Raw genomic sequence first — 22,695 nt, 5'->3', positions numbered from 1 at the left:
ACGTATATGTACTTTGATAATAAACTTACTTTGTACTCTGAGCTTCTTACTACTTCAACGTACTTCTGGACTGACCCGTCCGGACAGCAGCCAAACAAAAGCTTTTCACTGTAGCTTGGTTCGTGTGATAGTAATGGACAATCACTGACTACCCACAATAAACACAAGAAGTTCTGCAGATGCTGGAAATCCGGAGTAAATCACACAAAATGCTGGAGGAACTCGGCAGGCCTCTCCATAGATGCTGCCTGGCCTGATGCGATCCCGCAGCATTTTGTGTGTGTTGTCAATGCAGGTGCAGGGCCCATTAACAATGAAGAGTCTTGATTGTTTCTCTCTCGATAGATGCTGCCTGATCATAAGACATGGGGATATTCGGCCCATCAAGTCTGCTCCACCATCCCATCATGGCTGACTAATTATACCTCCTATCTGCTCTCTATAACCTTACTAATTAAGAACCTATCAACCTCTGCTTTAAATATACCCAATGCCTTGGACTCCACAGCTATCTGCATTAATGGTGTCCACTGTTTCACCACCCTCTAGCTAAAGAAATTCCTCCTCATCTCTTTTCCAAAGGGACGTTCCCTCTATTCTGAGGCTGTGGCCTCTGGTCCTCGACTCTCCCACTGTAGGAAACATCTTCTCCACATGCACTCTATCTAGGCCTTTCAATATTTCATAGGTTTCAATGAGACCTCCACTCATTCTTCTAAATTCCAGTGAGTTCAGGCCCAGAGCCATCAAACATTCCTCATACATTAACTCTTTCATACCTGGGATCATTCTCATGAACCTCCACTGGACCCTCTCTAATGCCAGCACATCTCTTCTGAGAAAAGGGGCCCAAAGCTGCTTACAGTACTCCCAGTGCGGCCTGACCAAAGCCTTAGAGAGCCCCAGCTTTAAAAAAGACCTGCCACGTATTTCCAAGATTTTCTGCTTTTATTTCCGATTTCCAGCATCTGCAGTTTTTTTGATTTCCATAGTATAATTTAGTATTATTTATTTATTTATTGTATTTGTATTTAGTACAAATGTATTTAGTGACACAGTGCGGAATAGGCCCTCCCAGCCCTTTGAGCCTCGTCACCCCAGCAACCCCACAATTAACCCAAACCCAATCACGAGACAATTTACAACCCAGTACATCTTTGGACTGTGGGAGGAAACTCGGAAAACCACGCACTCCGTGGGAAGGACAGAAAGACTCTTCACAGAATGGTGCCGGAATTGGGATCTGAATTCCAGAAGGCCCCAAGCTGGAATAGTGTCACACTAATCGCTACGTTACTGTGGCGATCCCTTCCTAAAATAATATGAATGATTTTACTCCAGTATGGATAACAAAATGTCAGGAGACCGACCAGTGGGGTTAACCATTCAAACACATTTATGGCCTCACCATCGTTGATGTAGTATGCCTGTCCACTCTGTAAACACAACAAGACGTAAGGCCTGTAGAAGACAGGAGCCCGGCTGACTCACCACAGCAACACACACACAATGCTGGAGGAACTCAGCAGGTCAGGCAGCATCTATGGAGATGAATAAACAGTTGGTGTTTTGGGCCATGGCCCTTCATCAGGACTGGAAAGGAAGAGAGAAGATGCCAGGATAAAGAGGTGGGATGAGGGGAAGGAGGACAAGCTAGAAGGTGATTGGTTGGGGCAGGGGGTGGTGAAGTAAGAAGCTGGGAGGTGATAGGTAGAAAAAGCAAAAGGCTGAAGAAGGAGGAATCTGATAGGAGAGGAGAGTGGACCATGGGAGAAAGGGAAGGAGGAGGGGTACCGCGGGGAGGTGATGGACGGGTGAGGAGAACAATTAAGAGGCCAGAGTGGCGTATTGTTCTGGAGAGAACACAGGGGAGTCACCAGGATCAGAGGATTTCAGTTATAAAGAGAGACTGGACAGGCAGGGCTTGTTTTCCCTGGAGCAAAGGAGGCTGATGGACGCATATAACATTCTGGAGTATGGCATACAGTTGCAGTGGGAGTAATGTTGAGTCTTTGGAGAGGGTGCGGAAGGTGCTTACCAGGACACTGCCTGGATTAGAGGCCACATGTCATAATGAGAGGGTGGACAAACATGGGTTGTTCTCTCTGCAGAGGTGGAGGCTGAGAGGAGATCTAAGAGAAGTTTGTAAGATTATGAGAGTAGACAGACAGTATCTTTTTCCCAGGGCTGAGATGTCTGATACCGGGGGTATGCATTTAAGGTGAGAGGGAGATGTGAGGGGCAAGGTTTTGACACACGCAGAGCGGTGGTTGTCTGGAATGTGCTGTCTGGGGTGGTGGTACAGGCAGACACATCTGGGGACGTTTAGGAGATGTTTCAATCGGCACAGGATGTCAGGAATGTGGAAGGACATGGATATTGTGTAGGCAGAAGAGATCAATTAGTCATTTGGTTACTAATTGAATTGGTTTGGCACAACATTGAGGGATGAAGGGCCTGTTCCTGTGCATAGTGTCTAGATTCAGGCCATTCACCCGCTCCCCATGCCCACCCCTTCTGCAATCTCCTTTCCAGGGCAGGCTACTTGGTCCAGCTCATGTGAACACTGTACCCTATTTGGGATCTAAGGCAGAGCAGGGACAGAAGGAAGATGTTTGTTGGATTAGACTGTTTAATTGTTACTTTCTTTGCAGCTTAACATTATATTTAATATTTTAACACTTTTATATAACTATTTGTACATAAGTAGCTGTTTAGTATGTTTCCTAGTAGTCACAGTATGTATATGGAATTGTTCAGTATGCCCCCTAGTGGTTGCATTTGAACGAATCTGGAAAGCTCTGGGGCTTCTCTTGATTTTGCTTTATTTCAATAGGGCTATCTGAATGGCTGACTCTTATCTACAAATTTTAATGGAATCAGACCATAAGATAGAGGAGCAGAATTAAGTCATTTGGCCCTTCGAGCTTGCTCCGCTATTCCATCATGGCTGATCCAATTTCCCTCTCAGCCTCAATCTCTTGGTCAAAGGCCAAGTACACAACATCAACTGATTCTCCTTTGTCTACCCTGCTTGTTATTTCTTCAAAGAATTCCAACAGATTTGTTGGGCAAGATTTTCCCCTGAGGAAACCATGCTGACTATGGCACATTTTATCATGTGCCTCCACGTACCATGAGACCTCATCCCCGATGATCGATTCCAACATCTTCCCGACTACTGAGGTCAGACTAACTGGCCTAGAGTTTCCTTTCTTCTACCTCACTCCCTTCTTGAAAAGTGAAGTGATTTTTGCAATTTTCTAGTCTTCTGGAACCTTTCCAGAACATAGAGATCATTGAAAGATCTTTACTAATGCCTCCATGATCCCTTCAGCCACCTCTTCCAGAACCCTGGGGTGGACACCATCTGGTGCAGGGAACTTATCTATCTTCAGACCTTTCAGCTTCCAAGAACCTTCTCTCCAGTTATGGTAACTTCACACACTTCATACCCCCTGACACCTGGAACTTCCACCATACTGTTAGTGTCTTCCACAATGAAGACTGATGCAAAATACATACTCAGTTCATCTGTCATTTCATTGTCCCCATTACTACCTCCCCAGCATCATTTTCCAGTGGTCCGATATCCACTCTCACCTCTCCTTTACACTTTACATACCTGAAGAAACTTTTGGTATCCTTGTTAATGTTATTGGCTAGCTTACTTTCGGATTCCAGCTTTACCTTCTTATTGAGATATTTAGTTGCATTCTGATGGCTTTTAAATGCACACCAGTCCTCTAACTTATCTCTAATTTTTGCTCTATCTTATACCCTCGCTTTGGCTTTTATGTTGGCTTTGATTTCTCTTGTTACCATGGTTGTGTCATCTTGCCTTTTGAATACTTCTTCCTCTTTGGGATGTTTATATCCTGTGCATCCAGAAATTCTAGCCATTGCTTCCATGCCGTCATCCCTGCTAGCGTTCTTTTCCATTCAGTTCTGGCCGACTCCTCCCTCATGCCTCTGTAAATCCCTTTGTTTCACTGTAATACTGATACATCTGACTTTAGCTTCTCCTTCTCAAATTTCGGGGTGAATTCAATCATATTATGATCATTTTCCACTAAGAATTCTTTTACCTTAATCTCTCTGATTAATTCTGGTTCATTGCACAACACCCTTTCCAAATTAGCTGATCCTCTTGTGGGCTGAACCATAAGCTTCTCTAAAACATCAGTGTTATAGGCACTCTAGAAATTGCCCCTCCTGGAATCCAGCACCAACCTGCCTGACCCAATCTACCCGCATATTGAAGACCCCCGTCACTATTGTAACATTGCCCTTTTGGCCTGCGTTTCTGTCTCCCAGTGTAATTTGTAGGCCACATCCTCACTACTGTTGGAGCTCTGTATACAACTACTATTGGGTCTTTTTAGCCTTGCAGCTGCTTAGCTCTAACAACAGTGATTCAACACCTTCCAACCCCAAGTCATCTTCTAATGATTTAATTTCATTTTTTACCAACAGTGCAATACAAAGAGTATCGTTGGATATCGAGTTCCCAGCTCTAATCTTCTTTCAGTCATGATTCAGTGTTGCCTACAAAAATATACATGCCAATATGCAAATATGCTGCGTTCATCGACCTTTTTCCATATACTGTGTGCATTGAAATATAACACCTTCAGTCTTGTAATCACTCTTCTCAATTTCATCCGCTTTTTATGTTGCAACTCACCCTGTTGACTGCAATTTTGCCCCATCATCAGCCTCTCCCCACTACACATTGCCTGTTTGTAAACCAGCAACCTCACCTTCAGCATTTTTATCTTTATCTGTAGAGTATAAAGAGAGCTGACTACCTTTCATCTTCTGTCCCTTCACTCATTGGCCTCTGCTCCTGCTAATGTCTGTATCTGTTCCTACTAATGTCTGCATTCTTATCCCTAAAGGTTCCAGTGTTTTCTGATTTTGTTTCAGTCTTCCAGCGTCTGCTGATTTAGACCATAGACCATAAGAAATAGGAGCAGAAGTAGGCCATTCAGCCCAACTTGTCAATGCTGTCCAAAATTTCCATCTGAGTCATTCCCATTTATAGAACGTTAAACATTGCAGAACAGACCAGACCCTTCGCCCCATAGTGTTGTGCGGCATTTTAACCTACTCCGATCAATCTAACCCTTCCCTCCCACATAGCCCTCCATTTTTCTATCACCAATGTGTCTAAGTGGACCTTCAATGTCTCTCTCTATTCGCTGACGTTTGGCCCTATAACCATTTCCCTAAACCTCACAACTCCTCTTTTGCACCATTTTAAAAAATCGTAATTTATAGTTTTTTTTATGTTTTGCACTGTACTGCTGCCACGAAACAACAAATTTCACAACATCTGTCAGTGACAATAAACCTGGTTCTGAATCTGATCCATGAAGCTGTCCCGGTGTCTTTTAAACACTATTGTCAATGACTGCTTCCTCTGGCAGCTTCTCCACTATGGGTGAAAATGTTGCCCTTCACTTCCCTTTGAATTTCAGTCCTCTGATCATTTTATCTGAGCCCTCCAGGGCACGATTCCCCAACGCTGTGAAAAAAACTGCATATATCCCTCGAGATTTTATACACCCCGCAGTATTTTAGCTTTGCTTTGTACCTGTCTGTCATGTAATTAACTTGTTTTGAGATACCACGTGGATCAGGCCCTTCCAGATCAATGAGCTGTGCTGCCCAGCAACCTCCTGTTCGATGGCAGCCCAATCACAGGACAATTGAATCAAGCCAGAGCTGGTGCTGCCCCCCAGTGTTCACTCAGCAGAAGACGAGCTGTACGGAGTTTATAGCAGACCAACACTGCAACATTCATGCACTCTGGGACCTGGACGAAGTTTTTTTGTGTGTGATGTATTTTACTGATAACTTGTATGTGCCATGCGAGACTGTTGGTACTGTGTTTCATATCTTGGCCCCGAGGAGCACTGTTTCATTTGGCTATATTCATGGGTGTTCATGTATAGTAGAGTGAAAATTAAATTTAAACTTGAACTGGTATATCTTTAGACTGTGTAAGGGAACTGGAACACCCAGAGGAAAGGCTGATGATCACGGGGTGAACGTACAAACTCCTTACAGAGTTGAACTCTGATGCCCCGGGCTGTAATAGTGTCGGCTAACTGCTACGCTACCATGACACCGAATGGTCCGTGTGAGTTCTGTTCACTGTGAAGACCAACTGCTCACCCATCAGGGTTTGGAGGTGTGAGGGGCTTGGGTACCTACCGCAACTCGTGCCAGGTGTCTCTGCTCTACAGGCCTGTAGATTCCCGGAGGCTGCAGCGGAGATCAGGGAGAGAGTTTCAGGCAGAAGTATGGGAGCAGTTCCCAGCACAGTGCTGGCTCTCTCGCCCATGACCTTTTCACCTGCGCTAAGATCAATCTAACCCCTTCCTTGCACAAAGCCTCCATTTTTCTATCATCCAGAGTTTCTTAAATGTCCCTAATGTATCTGCTTCTACCATCACCCCCGGCAGGGTGTTCCACACACCCACCTCTCTCTGTGTAAAGAATTTATCTCTGACATCCCCTATACTTTCCTCCAATCACCTTAAAATTCTGCCCCCTCGGATTAGCCATTCCCACCTTTGGACAAGGTCTCTGGCTGTCCACTCTGTCTGTGCCTCTTATCATCTTGTACACTTCTATCAAGTCACTCACTCCAAACAGAAAAGCCCGAGATCACTCAACCTATCCACATAAGACATGCTCTCTCATCCAGGCGTCATCCTGGTAAATCTCCTCCACACCCTCCCTAAAGCTTCCACATCCTTCCTGTAATGAGGTGACCAGAACTGAACACAATGCTCCAAACGAGGTCCAGTCAGGGTTCATAGAGCTGCAGCATGACCTCGCGGCTCTTAAACTCACTCCCCCAACTAACGGTGCCCCGGACGCTTGCACCTTCTAAACAACCCCATCAACCTGAGCAGTCCACACACTTCTCTGTGAGGCGTCACGGGAGGTGAAAATTCCACCCCTAGCTTCCCAGCTGCCTGACAGAAGCAGGAGAAATCCTGGAATATACAGAACAGAGTGTGTCAGTCGGGTGGTGTAAGATCAGTTAATGAAGCGTTTAACTCCCACAGGGGATCGTTTAATTCACCACATTATTCTGCCGCTAAATTTACACCCTGTCATCTGACACGTCCTGTGGAGTTGCAGTCCCGCGGGGGCTCTCAGTAACACCGCAGCCCAGCGGCTTGATGGGGAAGGTTCAAATGTACAAGCAGGACTTTGGAAGGTTGAAGGCAGAGTACAGAGATTCTTAGCAGTGTGGAGGAACAGAAAGATCTTGGGGTCCACGTCCACAGATCCCTCAAAGTTGCTGTGGGCTGAGGAGGTGCGTGGTGTGTTGGTGTTCATTAGTCAGGGTCTGGTCCCACAATGCTGTGGGCATCAAGAGTTCAGAGTTCGATTCCGGCATCCTCTGCAAGAAAGTCTGCACGCTCTTCCCCTGTGTGCTCCAGTTTCTTCCCACAGTCCAAAGGAGTTCCGGTTACTAGGTTAATTAGTCATTGGAAACTGTCCTGGGGGTTGTTGGGCAGTGTGCCTCAGGGGCTGGAAGTGTCTGTACCACACCGTAACCCTAAATAGTTAACAATTTCCCCTGGTTTGGGAAAATGGGGATCGTGCTTGGAGAGGGAGGGGGTGTAGTAGTGAGGACACTTGCTCATCAGCAGCGTTCCGTCTGCTGCCAGGACCATCTGATCCGCCACCGCCTTCGTCCGGGAGTAGGTGACACAACTGGGAATCACACAGATCTACCCTGGTCCCGCAATATCGATGCAATCACCAAGGCACACCAGTGGCCACATTTCACTTGGAGTTTGAGGAGATTTGCTATTCTAGATTGGTTACAATTCAAGATTCAAAACTGTTTAATGTCATTTCCAGAACACTAGTGTAAAGGAAGATGAAATAATTGTTACTCCAGATCTGATGCAGCAACAAAAAACACAATATGATAAAGAACACAGTAAATATAAATACATAAGATAGCTTATTGATTGTATGTGCATAAAGTGACGCTAGGAACAGGAGTGTCTGTACACAAAGTGACTGAGAGGAAATGATGACGTAGTGGTGGTTGGGGGTGTGGAGGGGTGGGTTACTGGTTGGGGGTGTTGATCAGCCTTGCTGCTTGGGGAAAGTCACTGTAGTGGTCCTGCTGTGGATGCTACATAGCCTCCACCCTGATGGGAGTGGGACAAACAGTCCATGAGCAGGGTGGGTGGGACCCTTCATGATGTTACTGGCCCTGTCCCAGCATCTTTCTGTATGTCTGCAGGATGGCTGCTGCTGGTGATGTAACCAAAGACTTGCAAATTTCTACCGATGTACCATGGAGAGCAGTTTAACTGGCTGCATCACCGTCTGGCGTGGAGGGGCCACGGCACAGGATCAGAAAGAGCCGCTGGGAGTTGTAAACTCAGCCTGTTCCATCACGGGCACCAACTTCCCCATCACCAAGGACGTCTTCAAGAGGCCATGCCTCAAGAAGGCATCATCACGTGGGACATGTCCTCTTCTCATCGCTACCATCAGGGAGGAGGTGCAGGAATCTGAAGTCACACACACGATGATTCAGGAACAGCTTCTTCCCCTCTGCCATCAGATTTCTGAATGGACACTGAACCCATGAACACTATCTCACTATCTTTGCTCTCTTTTTGTGTTATCTGTCTATCTCTCTAAGTTATACATATTTTGGGATTTATGGCCATTTTTAGTATATTGCACTGTACAAGTTTCACGGCACACCGTATCTCAGTGATTGTGAGTGTGAGAAGGGCAGGAAGGGTCTGGAGTGAGCTGGCCCGTCAGGTACCTTGTGTAGAGGGACATAGGGAAGGGTTGCTTCATTGCCCTGCTTGACGCGCTCTCCTCCGAACACCACGTTGACGGTGCTGGTGTAGACCAGACGTGGGACACTGCGACGAAGGCACACTGCGGATATAGAGAGGAGGACGGTGATGTCACGGTCAGACCGCAGTCACACGCGGGCTCTTGTCAATTGTACGTGGACGCGGGCAGCACGAATAGCGTAGTGGTTAGCGAAATGTTTAACAGCACCAGCGACCCGGCTTCAATTCACACCGCTGTCTGTAAGGAGTTAATACGTTCTCCCTGTAACCACGTGGGGTTTCCCTGGATACTCTGGTTTCCTCTCACGTTCCAGAGACGTATGCGTCAGGAGGCTTGTTGGTCACGTGGGTGTAATTGGGCGGTGTGAGCTCGTTGGGCCGGTAGAGACAGCGATTTCTTAACTTCCTTTTCACTTACGATGAAGGTGAGGCCTCACTCTGAAACACTTAAATCCCAATGGATAGGTTTCCAAAGGAAAATTCATTGCCGGAGATCCAGAGTATCACACAGAGGACGGGGAGGTGCTCAGCAGGTTGGGCAGCACTGATGGAAATGAATAAACAGCCCACAAGATGATGTTTCCTGTTGACGGTTCTCAGCCTGAAACATCGACTATTTATTCCTCTCCATGTGAAGTGGCTTCAGGAGGGATATCAGCTGCACAGAGGATGGACCGAGTGGCCTCCTCCCACTCTTGCTCCTTGAGAGACTGATGTTTGCTAGGGTACCACTGAACCCCAGTAATTCTTCTCAGCTCTTCATCCTGTACAAAGGCTCTCCTTAAAGCTCATCTCTTTGTAACAGTAAGAGCCTCGTGCCTTTGGACAGTGAAGGTGCTACATAAACACAGGCTTTGCCGACGGATCGTCTCCTCACCTTCAATGACATTTCTGGTGCTGCCAATGTTTACGGACAGTCTGTTCTTTGTGAAGCTGTAAGGATGGAAATTCGCAGCAGATAAAATACAAAAGGGGAGGTGTTCAGAATGTGCAATTTAACCCTGACCTGTCCAGTAGACTCTGGGATTTACAATGATTCACAGTGCTGGGGGTTCAAAGGTGAACTGCACTTTTGTGCCTGTTAGAGTCAATAAACAGAAAGCAATTAGTCCGTCCATTTCAGGACAGTGCCCATCCATTACGTGTCAGCTAGTGCCTCCATTCAGTGACCCTCATTACAGGTCAATCAGTCGCTCTATTACAGGTCAGTCAGTCCCCCTCCATTACAGGTCAGTCAGTCCCTCTCCATTACAGGTCAGTCAGACCCCCTCCATTACAGGTCAGTCAGACCCCCTCCATTACAGGTCAGTCAGACCCCCTCCATTACAGGTCAGTCAGACCCCCTCCATTACAGGTCAGTCAGTCCCCCTCCATTACAGGTCAGTCAGTCCCCCTCCATTACAGGTCAGTCAGTCCCCCTCCATTACAGGTCAGTCAGACCCCCTCCATTACAGGTCAGTCAGACCCCCTCCATTACAGGTCAGTCAGACCCCCTCCATTACAGGTCAATCAATGTCTGCATCAACAGAAATACCTGTCTGACCCCCATGTCCTGTTTTCCCCCAGCTACACAATCCTGGACAAGGCTGCTATCCTGACCTTCCCATTTCTCTCCTCTCGCCCCTCCTTGCCTCCCTCCTTCCTTCCTGTCACGTCTCCCCGACCCCCAGACACAACACCTGATCCCTGCCCTCTCCATTTTCCCAACGATTACAAGCAAATTAAGAAATGGGTGAGGGTCAGACTATACCGAGGCTGCACGAAAAATTCCTCTTTATTTATTAAAAGGGTATTTTCCAGACTGTGCTGTCACTATCAGTGTGGTTGTGGGAAAGGGCAGGTAGCTCAGACGCCGAGGGGGTGTTCAGATTTCGCCAGACAGGCTAACTTAGGAGCAGCTTCTGCACAGGTCTACGGGAGGGAGGGAGAGGAGGAAGGGGTGAGAGGGAGGGGAGGCAGAGGGATGGAGGGGAGGAGGTAGGAAAGCTAGGAAAGGTACATGGAGGGCTGTGGACTGCATACAGGTCGATGGGACTAGGCAGAATAACAGTTCAGCCTGGACTAGATGGGCTGAAGGGCCTGTTTGTGTGCTGTAGTGCTCTGACTACAAAAGGGGAGAAAGGGGGAGCAGAACGGAGGAGAGGAACAGTAGGGAAGAGAGGAGTAGAGAGAGGTAGAGAATGCAGAGGGAGGGAGGGTTTCCTGTTCACCGGCCTGGTTTAATGCCTTAACAGATTTCACCTCAGAATAGATACGGCGACACCAAGAGATGATGAGTGGTTCCACTCACCTGCTCCGTACCCGACATCCCGTACGAGGCAGCGTGGTACACACAGTCCACTCCCTCACTCGCCTCATAGAGCTCCTGGTAATCCCTGATGTCGGCCTGCAAGGAGGCAGTAAAAGAGCCCGTCAGACCCTCTGCTCCTCCGGCCCAGAGTCCACCTCCGGAACTGGGCCAGATAACTTACGGTGGTGGGGTCCTGGGCCAGATTACTCGGGGGTTTCGAGGGTCAGATAGTTTGGGGGTGGGGGGTCGAGAGCTGGATAACTCAGGGAGAGTCAGTGCAGGCACATCCCAGATTCCACCCATCTAACAGGATTCACCTGACACTTGTTTCAAACTCATCACCTGCAGCCTATTTAAACCCTCTCCCCCACCCCCCATTCTCATCTACAGTTCTGTTATGTTCACTCAGCATCAACCAGTCACTCCTCGCCTTCGCTCTCCCTGCTGAAAGTCTACCTTGTTCTGTTTAGTTTCTGTTTGCTCTTGTTTTGTGGCCCCTCGTGGCCTGTTATTTTGCTACCTATTATTAAAGTTATTGCTGCACTGAATCACCTCCGATGCTCTGCTTTTGGGAAGCGGATAACGCGGCTCTGGAGAGCAAACCAGTTTCCCATCAGAGATTGCCGGTGCCCGTGTGGGAACCCAGTTACTGAGTGACTGGATCAGCTACAGGGAGAGTCAAATTATGGAGGGGCCACCAACTCCACAGAGGCACGTGTGACCAGAAGAGATGGCAGGAAATCTCCGCCACAGGTGGTCCCAATCTGGGCTGTCAAAGGAGGAGGGTTGAACACGGGGCTAACAACCCAATCCCGTAGATACCCAGAGCTACAGAAACACCATCAGAAGCTCCAAAGACCTCATTCCTGGAAGAGCAAGGACCTTCGATGGGCTACACCGCAAAAGACTGGCCCAGGAGAGAGGACTGGTGTCAGGTACTGGGCCTCAGGAGGGCAATGGGCTTAAGAAAGAGAAACAGAATCAGGCCATTTGGCCCAGCATCTGCTCCCCATTCAACCATGATGTATTATCCCTCTCAAACACATTCTTCTGCAATGTTCCCGTACACCCTGTGGGATCTTGTTGTGCACGTGTCCTGCATTGGGGTCCAGTCTCTTGCTATCCGTGCCGATTGCTTGTAGGGGTAAAGAGACCCCCTGGTACAGTGTACCATCCACTAAACGGTACCCCACCCCCCACAAACCACCTAGAAGGTCGAGGCCCAGAGCAGGGCAGGCTTTGAGGGGTCACCTCACTGCAACGTAACCCGGAGGGAACACACACAGTGCTGGAGGAACTCAGCAGGTCAAGCAGCATCAACAGAGGCGAATAAGCAGTCGACAGTTCCAACTGAGACCCTTCCCCACGATTGGGACATCTTATCTGAAACGTCGAATGCAACGACTTGGCTAGACGGCACCCAGACAACCAGGGTTCCTCCCTCCCCTCTCGGCGCCCGCTCCTTGCCTGAATGAAGGAGGCTCTGGCGGGGAGCGCCCATCTAGGTTCTTGGATGTCCTGCAGGGCGACAGTGGTTTCCAGTCGCAGTCTGTACCCGAAATAGCCCGCGCCCTCGCTCCCCCATTGACCAGGCTCCTGGAGACCTCGGGGCCGGGCAGAACCACTCCTCGACAGCTCCTGGCCAGATTCACCTTGCAAACCTCCATGAATGCTGCCGGGGGGAGGGCATGTGAGGGTTGCACCCAGTTGAACCGGCTGTGGGGAAAATCAAAGGTGTAACTATCGAACAAGAACACCTTCTGACATCCCTCCCTCAGATCCAACGCCGATCTCAGCTTCCCGGTCCCCTAAGTGAGATGGCCGATACCAGAGTGCAGCATTTAAAGAGAGGGGGTAATTACAGAGGAGATGTGAGGGCAGGTCTTTACACAGAGTGGTGGGTCCCCAGAATACGCTGTCTGGGCTGGGTGGGGGCAGATACGTTTAGAAAGGCAGATGAATGTGAAGATATGGACATTGTGTAGACAGAAGAGATAAAATTTGGCTATTTGATTGCTAAAGTAATTGTATGGGCAAAACGTCCTGGACTGAAGGGCCTCTTACTGAGCTGTACTCTTTAATGTTCTAAAAAGTAACTTTGCTGGGAGTATCTCATGTTTTCTTCATCGTGGCTGAGTCCACATCAACAGAATTTACAGGAAGGATGTGGAAACCACAGAAAGGGTGCAGAGGAGATTTACAGGGATGTTGCCTGGATTGGGGAGCGTGCCTTATGAAAACAGGTTGAGTGAACTCGGCCTTTTCTCCTTGGAGCGACGGAGGATGAGAGGTGACCTGATAGAGGTGTACAAGATGATGAGAGGCATTGATCGTGTGGATAGTTGGAGGCTTTTTCCCAGGGCTGAAATGGTGTGGACACAGGTTTAAGGTGCTGGGGAGTGGGTACAGAGGAGATGTCAGGGGTAAGTTTTTTACGCAGAGAGTGATGAGTGTGTGGAATGGGCTGCCGGCAACGGTGTTGGAGGCGGATACAACAGGGTCTTTTAAGAGTCTCTTGGATAGGTACATGGAGCTTAGAAAAATAGAGGGCTATGGGTAAAGCCTAGTAATTTCTAGGGTAGGGGCATGTTCGGCACAGCTTTGTGGGCCGAAGGGCCTGTATTGTGTTGTAGGTTTTCCATGTTTTTAAAGAGTGTATCGTCACTATCCTGTCGGTCATTTGGGTGTGGCGGTTGTGTCACTTCTGTGGGGCAGACAAATACAAGAGGTGTCGACGCGGGACAGGGGTTACACTGGATTGTTTGAACTTTTCCGGTCTCCTTAGTGCAGCAAAGCATTCTCGAGCTGGTACTGATCAACGTCTGACACCGAGTCACAGGTCAGGAGGTGGGCGGCCCAGTCCATCACGGGTAAAGCCCTCCCCAGTACACGGCGTGTTGTCGCAGAAAAGCCTCATCCATCATTCAGACTCACTGCTGCCATCGGAAAGGAGGTTCAGGAGCCTCAGGACCTTCACCACCAGGTCCAGGAACAGTTATCACCCCTCCTGAACCAGAGGGGATAACTTCACCCGCCCCTTCACTGAAATGTTCCCACAAGGACGCTTTTTCTCATTTTCTCAATATTTATTGTTTATTTATTTATTTCTATTTCTTTATTCTTTTTTGTCGTCGTTGACTTTTGCCTGTCGGTCCTGTCTTTCATAGATTCTATTACATATCTTGTATTTACTGTGAATGGCCGCAAGAAATGCATCTCAGGGTTGTACTTGGAGACATATATGAACTTCAATAATAAATTTACTTTGAACTTCAGAGAGAAAGTCAGATACAGTCATAGAGGAGAGAGAGAGATGACGTGTTCGTACCTTCCCCTCCACCATCGGATGTTGGAACGGTTCCCTCCTTGTTCCTCCTGTCACTGGGTTCTGAGATAGAGAGGCGCGAGAAGGTGGGTAGGGGGATGGGAAACAGACAGAGGGGGCCGAGAGGGAGGTGGGATGGAGGATTCAGATGCAGAGAAACCCCAAACCTGGGGCCAGCATCAGGTCGATGGAGTGATAGGATATGCATAAGTGATAGGAGCAATAGACCATTCAGCCCATCAAGTCTGTTCTGCCATTCCATTAGGGCTGATCCATTTCCCTCTCAACCCCATTCTGCCTTCTCCCATTAACCTTTGACCCTGACTAATCTAAACCTCTCAACCTCCATTTCAAATAACCTTGTCTGCACAGCTGAATTTAACAGATTCACCACATCTGACTAAAGAAATTCCTTCTCATCCTTGTATTCTGATGCTGTGCCCTCTGGTCCTAGACTCCCCCACAATAGGAAACCTCTTCTCCACATCTATATTGAGGCCTTTCACCATTTGAAAGGTTTCAATGAGGTCCCCCCCCCCAACCCATCCTTCTGAACTCCAGTGAGTACAGACCCAGAGGCATCGAGTGCTCCTCGCACAGTAACCCTTTCATTCGGGGTAGAAATGCTGGGGGAGGGAACCAGAACAGGAGAATGCGGTCGAGGGGCTTAATAAGTCTTGTGATAGAATGGTGGGCTGAGTGGCCAAACTCTGTTCCACAGAGCCCCCGTGGGCGAGGGGAGGTACATGGTCACAGAGAGAACGTGTAATCAGTGATGGTGCCGGAGGGTGGGATTGGACGTGGGTTGCTGGAGCCGCGGGGTAGCGGTTATACCGGCTGAGCCACCATGACACCCCCTGTCATATCGGCCCTTCACCCTGTCACAATGACTCCTTCAATACCGGGTCTGGCGGGTGGGAGGGACACTGTTATCAGCTTTAAAAGGCTGAATTATAAACTACCGGATTATCATTTCTAACTTATTACAAGTTTTGAACGTTCCAGTATTTCCCAGGGTGCTCCACCAGGCTCAAGGACAGCTGCTGTCCCACTCTGTAAGAGTACTGACCATTCTGCAGGAGGAAGAGATGGACTCTTGGCCTCACAATCTTAAACACAAGAGATTCTGTAGATGCTGGAAACCCAGAGCAACAGCTTGAGCTTCTTATTCTGGCTCCCTCCCCCTTCCTTTCCGGTCCTGAGGGGTCTCAGCCTGAAACGTTGACCGTTGTCCGGTAACGTGGAACGTAAATGCTGCCTGACCTGTTGAGCTCCTCCAGCATTTTGTGTGTGTTGCCCTGACCTCACCATCTCCCTCGTAACGACCCCACACCTTACTGCCTGCCTGCACTGCACTTTCCCTGTAACTGTGACACTTCACTCTGTAGTTTCCACTGCACTGTCCAAATGAACTGATCTGCATGGACAGAATGCAGGTTTTCACTGTACCGCAGTAATAATACAATTTACCAAAAAGAGTCTGCCAATAAAATCAAATACCTGCAAATCACAGAAATCTGAAATAAAACGAGGCTCACGAGAATGATCCTGGGAATAAAAGGGTTAACTTATGAAGAGCGTTTGATGTTTCTGGAGTGTAGAAAATTGAGGGGGGATCTCATTGAAACCTATCCAATATTGAAAGGGCTAGACTGAGTGGATGTGGAGAGGATGTTTCCTATGGTGAGGGAGTGCAGGATCAAAGTAGAGGGAAGTTCTTTTAGAACAGACATGAGATGAGGAATTTCTTTAGCTGGAGGTGCTGAATCTGTGGAATTCATTTCCACAGACGGCTGTGGAGGCTGTGTCATTGGGTATATTTAAAGCGGAGTTTGACAGGTTCTTGCTTAGTCGGGGTGTTGAAGATCACGGGGAGAAGTCAGGAGAATGGGGTTGAGAGGGATAATAAATCAGCCATGATGGAATGGCAGAGCAGACTCAATGGGCCGAACATAGAATATAGTTACAGGGAAGGGTCAAATAGGTTAGGACTTTATTCCCTGGAGTGTAGATTTGATAGAGGTAGACAAAGTTATGAGGGATATAGATAGGGTAAATGGGAGCAGGCTTTCTCCATTGAGGTAGCAAACTAGAACTAGAGGTCATGGGTTAAAGGTGAAATGTTTAAGTGGGGACTCGATGGGTGAAAGGGCCTGTTCCTGTGATGAAATGCTCTATGACTCTAATGGCTTAACTGTTCCCCCATCTGAAAATACACTCGAGTTCAGGTTAGGAAGGTTCAACGCTCCAGAGCTCTCCCTCGGTTATCATTCAGAGCCCATGACGTGGTCAGAACCTGGCATTGATCACACCTGAGTGATGGAGAGCCTGCCACTAACAAACACTCTGATCCCCGAAATACCCACAGAGCATCAGGGAGTGGGAATCCTACCTGGACCAGCCAGGCACCAGTCTTCTCTGCAGTAAAAGGCCTCGGATTACTCAGGGCAGTTAGAGGCCGGGGGTGAGGTTAATCAGAACCTCAGTTACAACCTCTTGCTGAAATGTTTCCTTACGCTGGAGGAGAGGAGGCGAGGCGGCTTAAGAAACCAATGCTCGGCTGGTGGAGTGTGTCCCTGACAGGTGAGGATGGGGTGCGGATGTCACACAAGATGCTGCTGTTATTTAATCCCATTACACAGGGATCCATTTTAAAAGAGGCTTTGCAGGAATCACCTAACTTGCCCGATAATAACTGGCAAGGAGAAATCCAAACGCGAGAGATTCTGTACAGAAACCCTTAGGCCCATCGACAGGGCACTGAAATAAGCCCTTCATTAACACCATAAGATATAGTAGAAGTAGGCCATTTGGCCCATCGAGTCTGCTTCGCCTTTTCATCATAGCTGATTTATTATCCCTCTCAACCCCAATCTCCTGCTTTCTCCCCGTATCCCTTCATTCCCTGACCAATCAAGAATCTATCAACTTCTGCCTTGATTATACATAAAGACTTGGCCTCCACAGCTGTCAGTGGCAAAGAATTCCACAGATTCACTACACTCTGGCTAAAGAAATTCCTCCATATCGCTATTGTAAAAGGACACCCCTCTATTCTGAGGCTGTGGCCTCTGGTCTTAGACTCCCCCACCTTCTGTCCATCAATACGGCACTGAAACAGACCTGTTAGCTGACACAATGTCCATATCCCTCCATTCTCTGCACATCCGGGTGCCTGTAGAAAGCCTTCACCAAGACCCAGGAAGCACATTCCACGCTGCCAGTGCTCTCTGTGCAAGGTCTTGCCTGCACGTATCGGGGAGAGTTTACTGGCACCCCGGGGGAGAGGTTCATAAGATGTAGGAGCAGATTCTGGCCATTTGGCCCATCATGTCCTCTCTGTCATTTCATCATGGCTGATCTATTATCAATCCCCCCCCCCCACCCCAACCATTGCCTTCTCCAGCGTGTGGCCAAACCTCCAGGAATAGTCAGAGTACTACTGCACAGTAACAGACCATTTGGCCCATCTAGTCCACAGCAATCTATTATTTTGCCTAGTCCCATCGACCTGCACCTGAATCATAGCCTTACCCCCCCCCATCCATGTACCTATCCAAACTTCTCTTAATTGATCCCACATCCACCGCCAGCTTGTTCTATACTCACACTACCCTCTGAGTGAACAGACTCCTCCTCATGGTCCCCTTAATATTTCACCTATAACCTCTAGTTCTAGTGTCATCTGACCTGTGGGGGGAAAGCCTGCTTGTGTTCACCCCATGTTAACTTCTCATGGTTTTTTATACATCTATCAAATGCCCCCTTCCATTCTCCTACACGCCAGGGAATAAAACCCTCCCTAATAAGTCCTCAAATCTTGGCCACATCCTTGTAAATTTTCTCTATACTCTTTGAATCTTATTGACATATTTCCTAAAGTTAGGTGACCAGAACTGCACACAGTACTCCAAATTTGGCCTCACAAGCCAACTTCAACATAACATCCCAACTATACTCAGCATTTTGATTTATGAAGACCAATTAATAAGTAATAGGAGCAGAATTAGGCCATTCAGCCCATCGAGCCTGCTCTGCCATTCCATCATGGCTGATTCTGGATCCCACTTGTCAAGGGATTCACCTTCTTCATCACCAACTCAACCTGGAGGTTAACCTTTAGGATATCCTGCACAAGGACTCCCAAGTCCCTTTGCATCTCTGCATTTTGAATTCTCTCCCCATCTAAATAATAGTCTGCCCATTTATTTCTTCCACAAAATTGCATGACCATATGCTTTTCAACATTGTATTTCATTTGTCACTTCTTTGCCCATTTCCCTAAACTATTTAAGTCTCCCTGTAGGCTCTCTGTTTCCTCAACACTACCCGCTCCTCCACCTCTCTTTGTATCATCAGCAATGTCATGATAATTGTTGGGGATTTTAACATGAAAATGATTGGGAAAATTAGGCCAGTACTGGACCTCAAGAGAGAGAATTTGTAGAATGTCTAACGGATGGCTTTTTGGAACAGCTTGCTGTTGAATCTACTAGGGGGATCAGCTGTGCAATGATCTGGAGGTGATAAGAGAGCTTAAGGTTAAGGAACCCTTGGGGAACAGTGATCACAATATGATCGAGTTAACTTTGAAATTTGGGAAGGAGAAACTAAATTCCCTCTGGTCCTAGACACTCCCACTGCAGGAAACATCCTCTCCACAACTACCCTATCTAGGCCTTTCAATATTCGATAGGTTTCAATGACATTCTTCTAAATTCCAGTGAGTACAGGCCCAGAGCCATCAAATGCTTTTCATACATTAACCCTTTCATTCCCAGGATCATTGTCCTGACCCTCTCCGATGCAATCACAACTTTCTTAGATAAGGGCCCACCCCCGTGACCAGCTCCGGATTGGCTGGTTCCTAGCTGGTTGCCGCTCAGCCCACTGTCCAGCCAGCCAATCAATACTCAGTTTTCCCTCTGTACCCTGCACTCAATGGCCACTGTATTCAGTAGCTCCTGTTCGTGATCTTCTGCTGCTGTGGCCCATCCACTTCCAGGTTTGACGTGTTGTGCATTCAGAGATGTTCTTCGGCACACCACTGTTGTAACGTGTGGTTATTCGAGTTACTGTCACCTTCCTGTCAGCTTGAACCAGTCTGCCCATTCTCCTCTGAACTCGCCCATTAACAAGGTGTTTGCACCCACACAACTGCTGCTCACTGGGTGTTTTTTACACCAGTTTCTGTAAACTCTAGAGACTGATGTGCATGAAAATAACAGGAGATCAACAATTTCTGAGATACTCAAACCACCCTGTCTGGCACCAACAATCATTCCACAGCCAAAGTCACTTGGATAACATTTCATCCCCATTCTGGTGTTTGGTCTGAACAGCAAATGAATCTCTTGACCATGTCTGTGTGCTTTTACGTACTGAGCTGCTGCCACAAGATTGGCTGATTAGATATTTGCATTAACGAGTAGGTGTACCTAATAAAGTGGCCACTGAGTATATATGGGAAGATGTTTGAGCCACGTGATTATTGCTGAGGGAAACACTGACAGAGACAGTTTACATCTAAATTATCTTGCTGCATCTTGAACTGTTGCTTGAATTTCCAGCATCTGCAGATTTCCCCGTGTTTGCAGCATCTTCGTTGGTTTTCAAACACATATCATATACAAATAACTTGTAAAGAGTGAAAGACACTGGTGTAAATTATCTACACAATTCTTGGTAAGGAAAAAACGCTCCGAAAACCACCTGGGAAAATATTTGATGAATATACTGCTGGTGGCTGGTAAAAAGGCCCTTACCAGGAAATGGTTATCAAAGGAGAGCCCAACTTTAAATACGTGGATGGAAATTACAATGGACATTTACAAAATGAAGACGATAACAGCATCTGTTAATCATAAGTTGGAACAATTTGATTCATACTGGGAAAAACACCTCATAGGCCTGATTTTATTCTCACAAATCAATGAATATGTTGTAAAAAAAAGATCACTCCCTACTTTGTACGTAGTTTTCTTAATTCGATTGTCCTTTCTCTCCTCTCCTTTCTATAAGTGTATACCTCAGATAATTATTATGTGGAGATTTGTGACAAAATGGCTATATGATATGTACAATGTCTGAAATACATCTTATGGAAATGTCTGTTTGATGATGAAATTCAATAAAAAATAAATTACCAAAAAAACCCCACCTGGAAACCTATTACAGACCCTTGATATGCTCAGCATTGCTTTTTGAGGGAGTGTTAGATCCAGTGGGTAAGCATGCCCAAGAGAAAGGACTGAACTTGACATTCAGGGACTAGAGACAATTGAGTGATGAACGAGGTGCGTTCTCTCACTTTCCCACATCTTCTACCTGAAATGTTAACTCTGCTTCTCTCTGCAGGCGCTGACTGACCTGCTGATTATTTTCTGAATTTGCTGATCTTACTTCCGATTTAGTGAAAATGAACTGGTGTTCCATGCCAGCATGCCCACCTGAGCCCCATCCGTTCCCCTGCGTTTGACCTCGGACGGGAGGTGCAGGAGACGTGTGCGATGCTGCCAGGTTCAGGAGCAGTTGGAGCCACTGGAGTCCTGGGCTTTGCTCGCCCCAGTGCCCAGCTGACTCCACTGCCTGTAGACTCCCTTTGAGGGACTCTGCCTTTGTTATGTAGAAACTTCCAGGGATTCTTATTTATATATTTATTTTCCAGTGGTTGCCAGCAGGGAATTTAATCTCAGTGTTGTTTATGGTGTCCTGTACGTACTTTGGTAATGAGTTTACTTTGGACTTTGAAATTTCCAGCATCCGTAGTACTTTTTTTTTCCCATGAATTAAGAAGCTGTGAGGTAATTCCGAAGGCACGGGTCTCGAAGGGTGTGCGATTCCTCTGCCACCTGCTGATGTGTTCTAAGCTTCACTGGATTTTGGGCCTTGTGTCGGTTGCTTTTCCAAAAGTAAACTTCTATTGACAACAAAAAAAAGCACAATTAGCGAGAACAGCCATGGGCAAATGATTAGATTTTACACGTTATAACTATCAGACCAACCTGCTTCTGTCTCACTGTTTCGCACTTTAAGAGGGCAGCTCATCAATGGGATTTCCACAATGGAACAAGTCACCAAATGGATTTCCCATCTGTGATTCAAACCACCAATAGGATTTCCCATCTGTGAAACAACCCACCATAGGATTTCGTGTCTCTGATACAACTTACCAATAAGATTTCCTCTCTGTGGTAAAATCCACCAATAGGATTACCCCAGAGGGATACAAGTCACCAATACAATTTGCCCAACAAGAGAAGATCTGCAGAAGCTGGAAATCAAAGTAACACACACAAAATGCTGGAGGAACTCAGTAGGCCAGGCAGCATTTATGGAAAGGAGTAAACCCACCAATAGGATTTCCCCCTCTACATACAGCCAATAGGATTTTCCCACTGTGGTACAACTTACCAATAAGATTTCCTTTCTGTAGTACAACCTACCAATAGGATTTCCTCTCTGTAATACAACCCACCAATAGGGATTTAGCTGCATCACGTAGGCCATCAATCATGATTGAACATGCCCCATTTCTGATGGCCTGGGTGTCTGTAGTTGAGTCAGGCAGTGATATTGTCCTGTCTGATAGCACAGTGAAACCACTTCAAAGTGATAACTGGGGCTGGAACAGAAGCTCCCAGCCATCACACCCACCTGAAGAAACGGGCTTGTGTCAGGAACCGCCGAGCTTTAGTAATTTCTTCACAGAGCCTCTTTAGATCGTCACCCTCAAAGGCAGGAAGGTTGGGGTCCTGTAGGCAGAGAAACAGTGCTGAACAGACAGGAGAGCCACTGAGGGACACACTTATCAAAGACTGATGTTCTAAGGGCTAATGTCCCACTAAATAATAAACAATGTATTACTCTCCGTCAAACTCAAAGACTGTGTTACCCAACTACAGTTGCATAGATAGTGTTTCAGGTCACAGTTGAACTGCTGGGGCAGAGAGCGTGATTGTCAGTACAAGGACCTGACATTTCTCATACAATCAACCAACAGAAAAACAGGGCCTTTGGCCCATCAAGTCCATGGTGACCCTCGCCTATTTTTCCAATCCTACACGAATGCCATGTTCCTATCAACTCCTGCCAAAGACATACCATATAACAATCAATCACAGCACGGAAACAGGCCATCTTGGCCCTCCTAGTCCGTGCTGAACCCTTAATCTCACCTAGTCCCACCTACCCGCACTCAGCCCATAACCCTCCAC

The 22,695-nt window shown here is 47.2% G+C and overlaps 2 protein-coding genes across 5 annotated transcripts in view; one reads left to right on the top strand and one right to left on the bottom strand.

Moving 5' to 3' along the window:
- Positions 1–22,695, top strand: part of LOC132399046 (uncharacterized) — a 73,140-nt gene that overhangs the window by 11,460 nt on the left and 38,985 nt on the right. Inside the window, exon 2 of one of the 3 annotated variants that reach the window (XR_009513860.1) lies at positions 8,288–21,365. The exons of the other annotated variants lie outside the window; for them this stretch is intronic. The gene's annotated coding sequence lies outside the window, so the exon portion shown is untranslated. Of the gene's footprint in view, positions 1–8,287; positions 21,366–22,695 lie in introns of those variants that run through there. 3 annotated transcript variants of the gene reach the window in all.
- The window catches only part of vwa3a (von Willebrand factor A domain containing 3A), a 99,461-nt gene continuing 98,025 nt past the window's right edge, over positions 21,260–22,695 (bottom strand). For both annotated transcript variants that reach the window (XM_059978954.1, XM_059978953.1), the window contains 2 exons: positions 22,136–22,233; positions 21,260–21,398 (listed from right to left, as the gene is read on the bottom strand). In XM_059978954.1, coding sequence (XP_059834937.1) covers positions 21,344–21,398; positions 22,136–22,233 — 153 coding nt within the window. In that variant the 3' untranslated portion in view covers positions 21,260–21,343. The remainder of the gene's footprint in view (positions 21,399–22,135; positions 22,234–22,695) is intronic.

Source organism: Hypanus sabinus, chromosome 9 (genome assembly GCF_030144855.1).
Source record: "Hypanus sabinus isolate sHypSab1 chromosome 9, sHypSab1.hap1, whole genome shotgun sequence".
Classification (NCBI taxonomy): domain Eukaryota; kingdom Metazoa; phylum Chordata; class Chondrichthyes; order Myliobatiformes; family Dasyatidae; genus Hypanus; species Hypanus sabinus.
The sequence above is the reverse complement of the archived record's forward strand: the minus strand, read 5'-3'. Positions and strand labels throughout refer to the sequence as shown.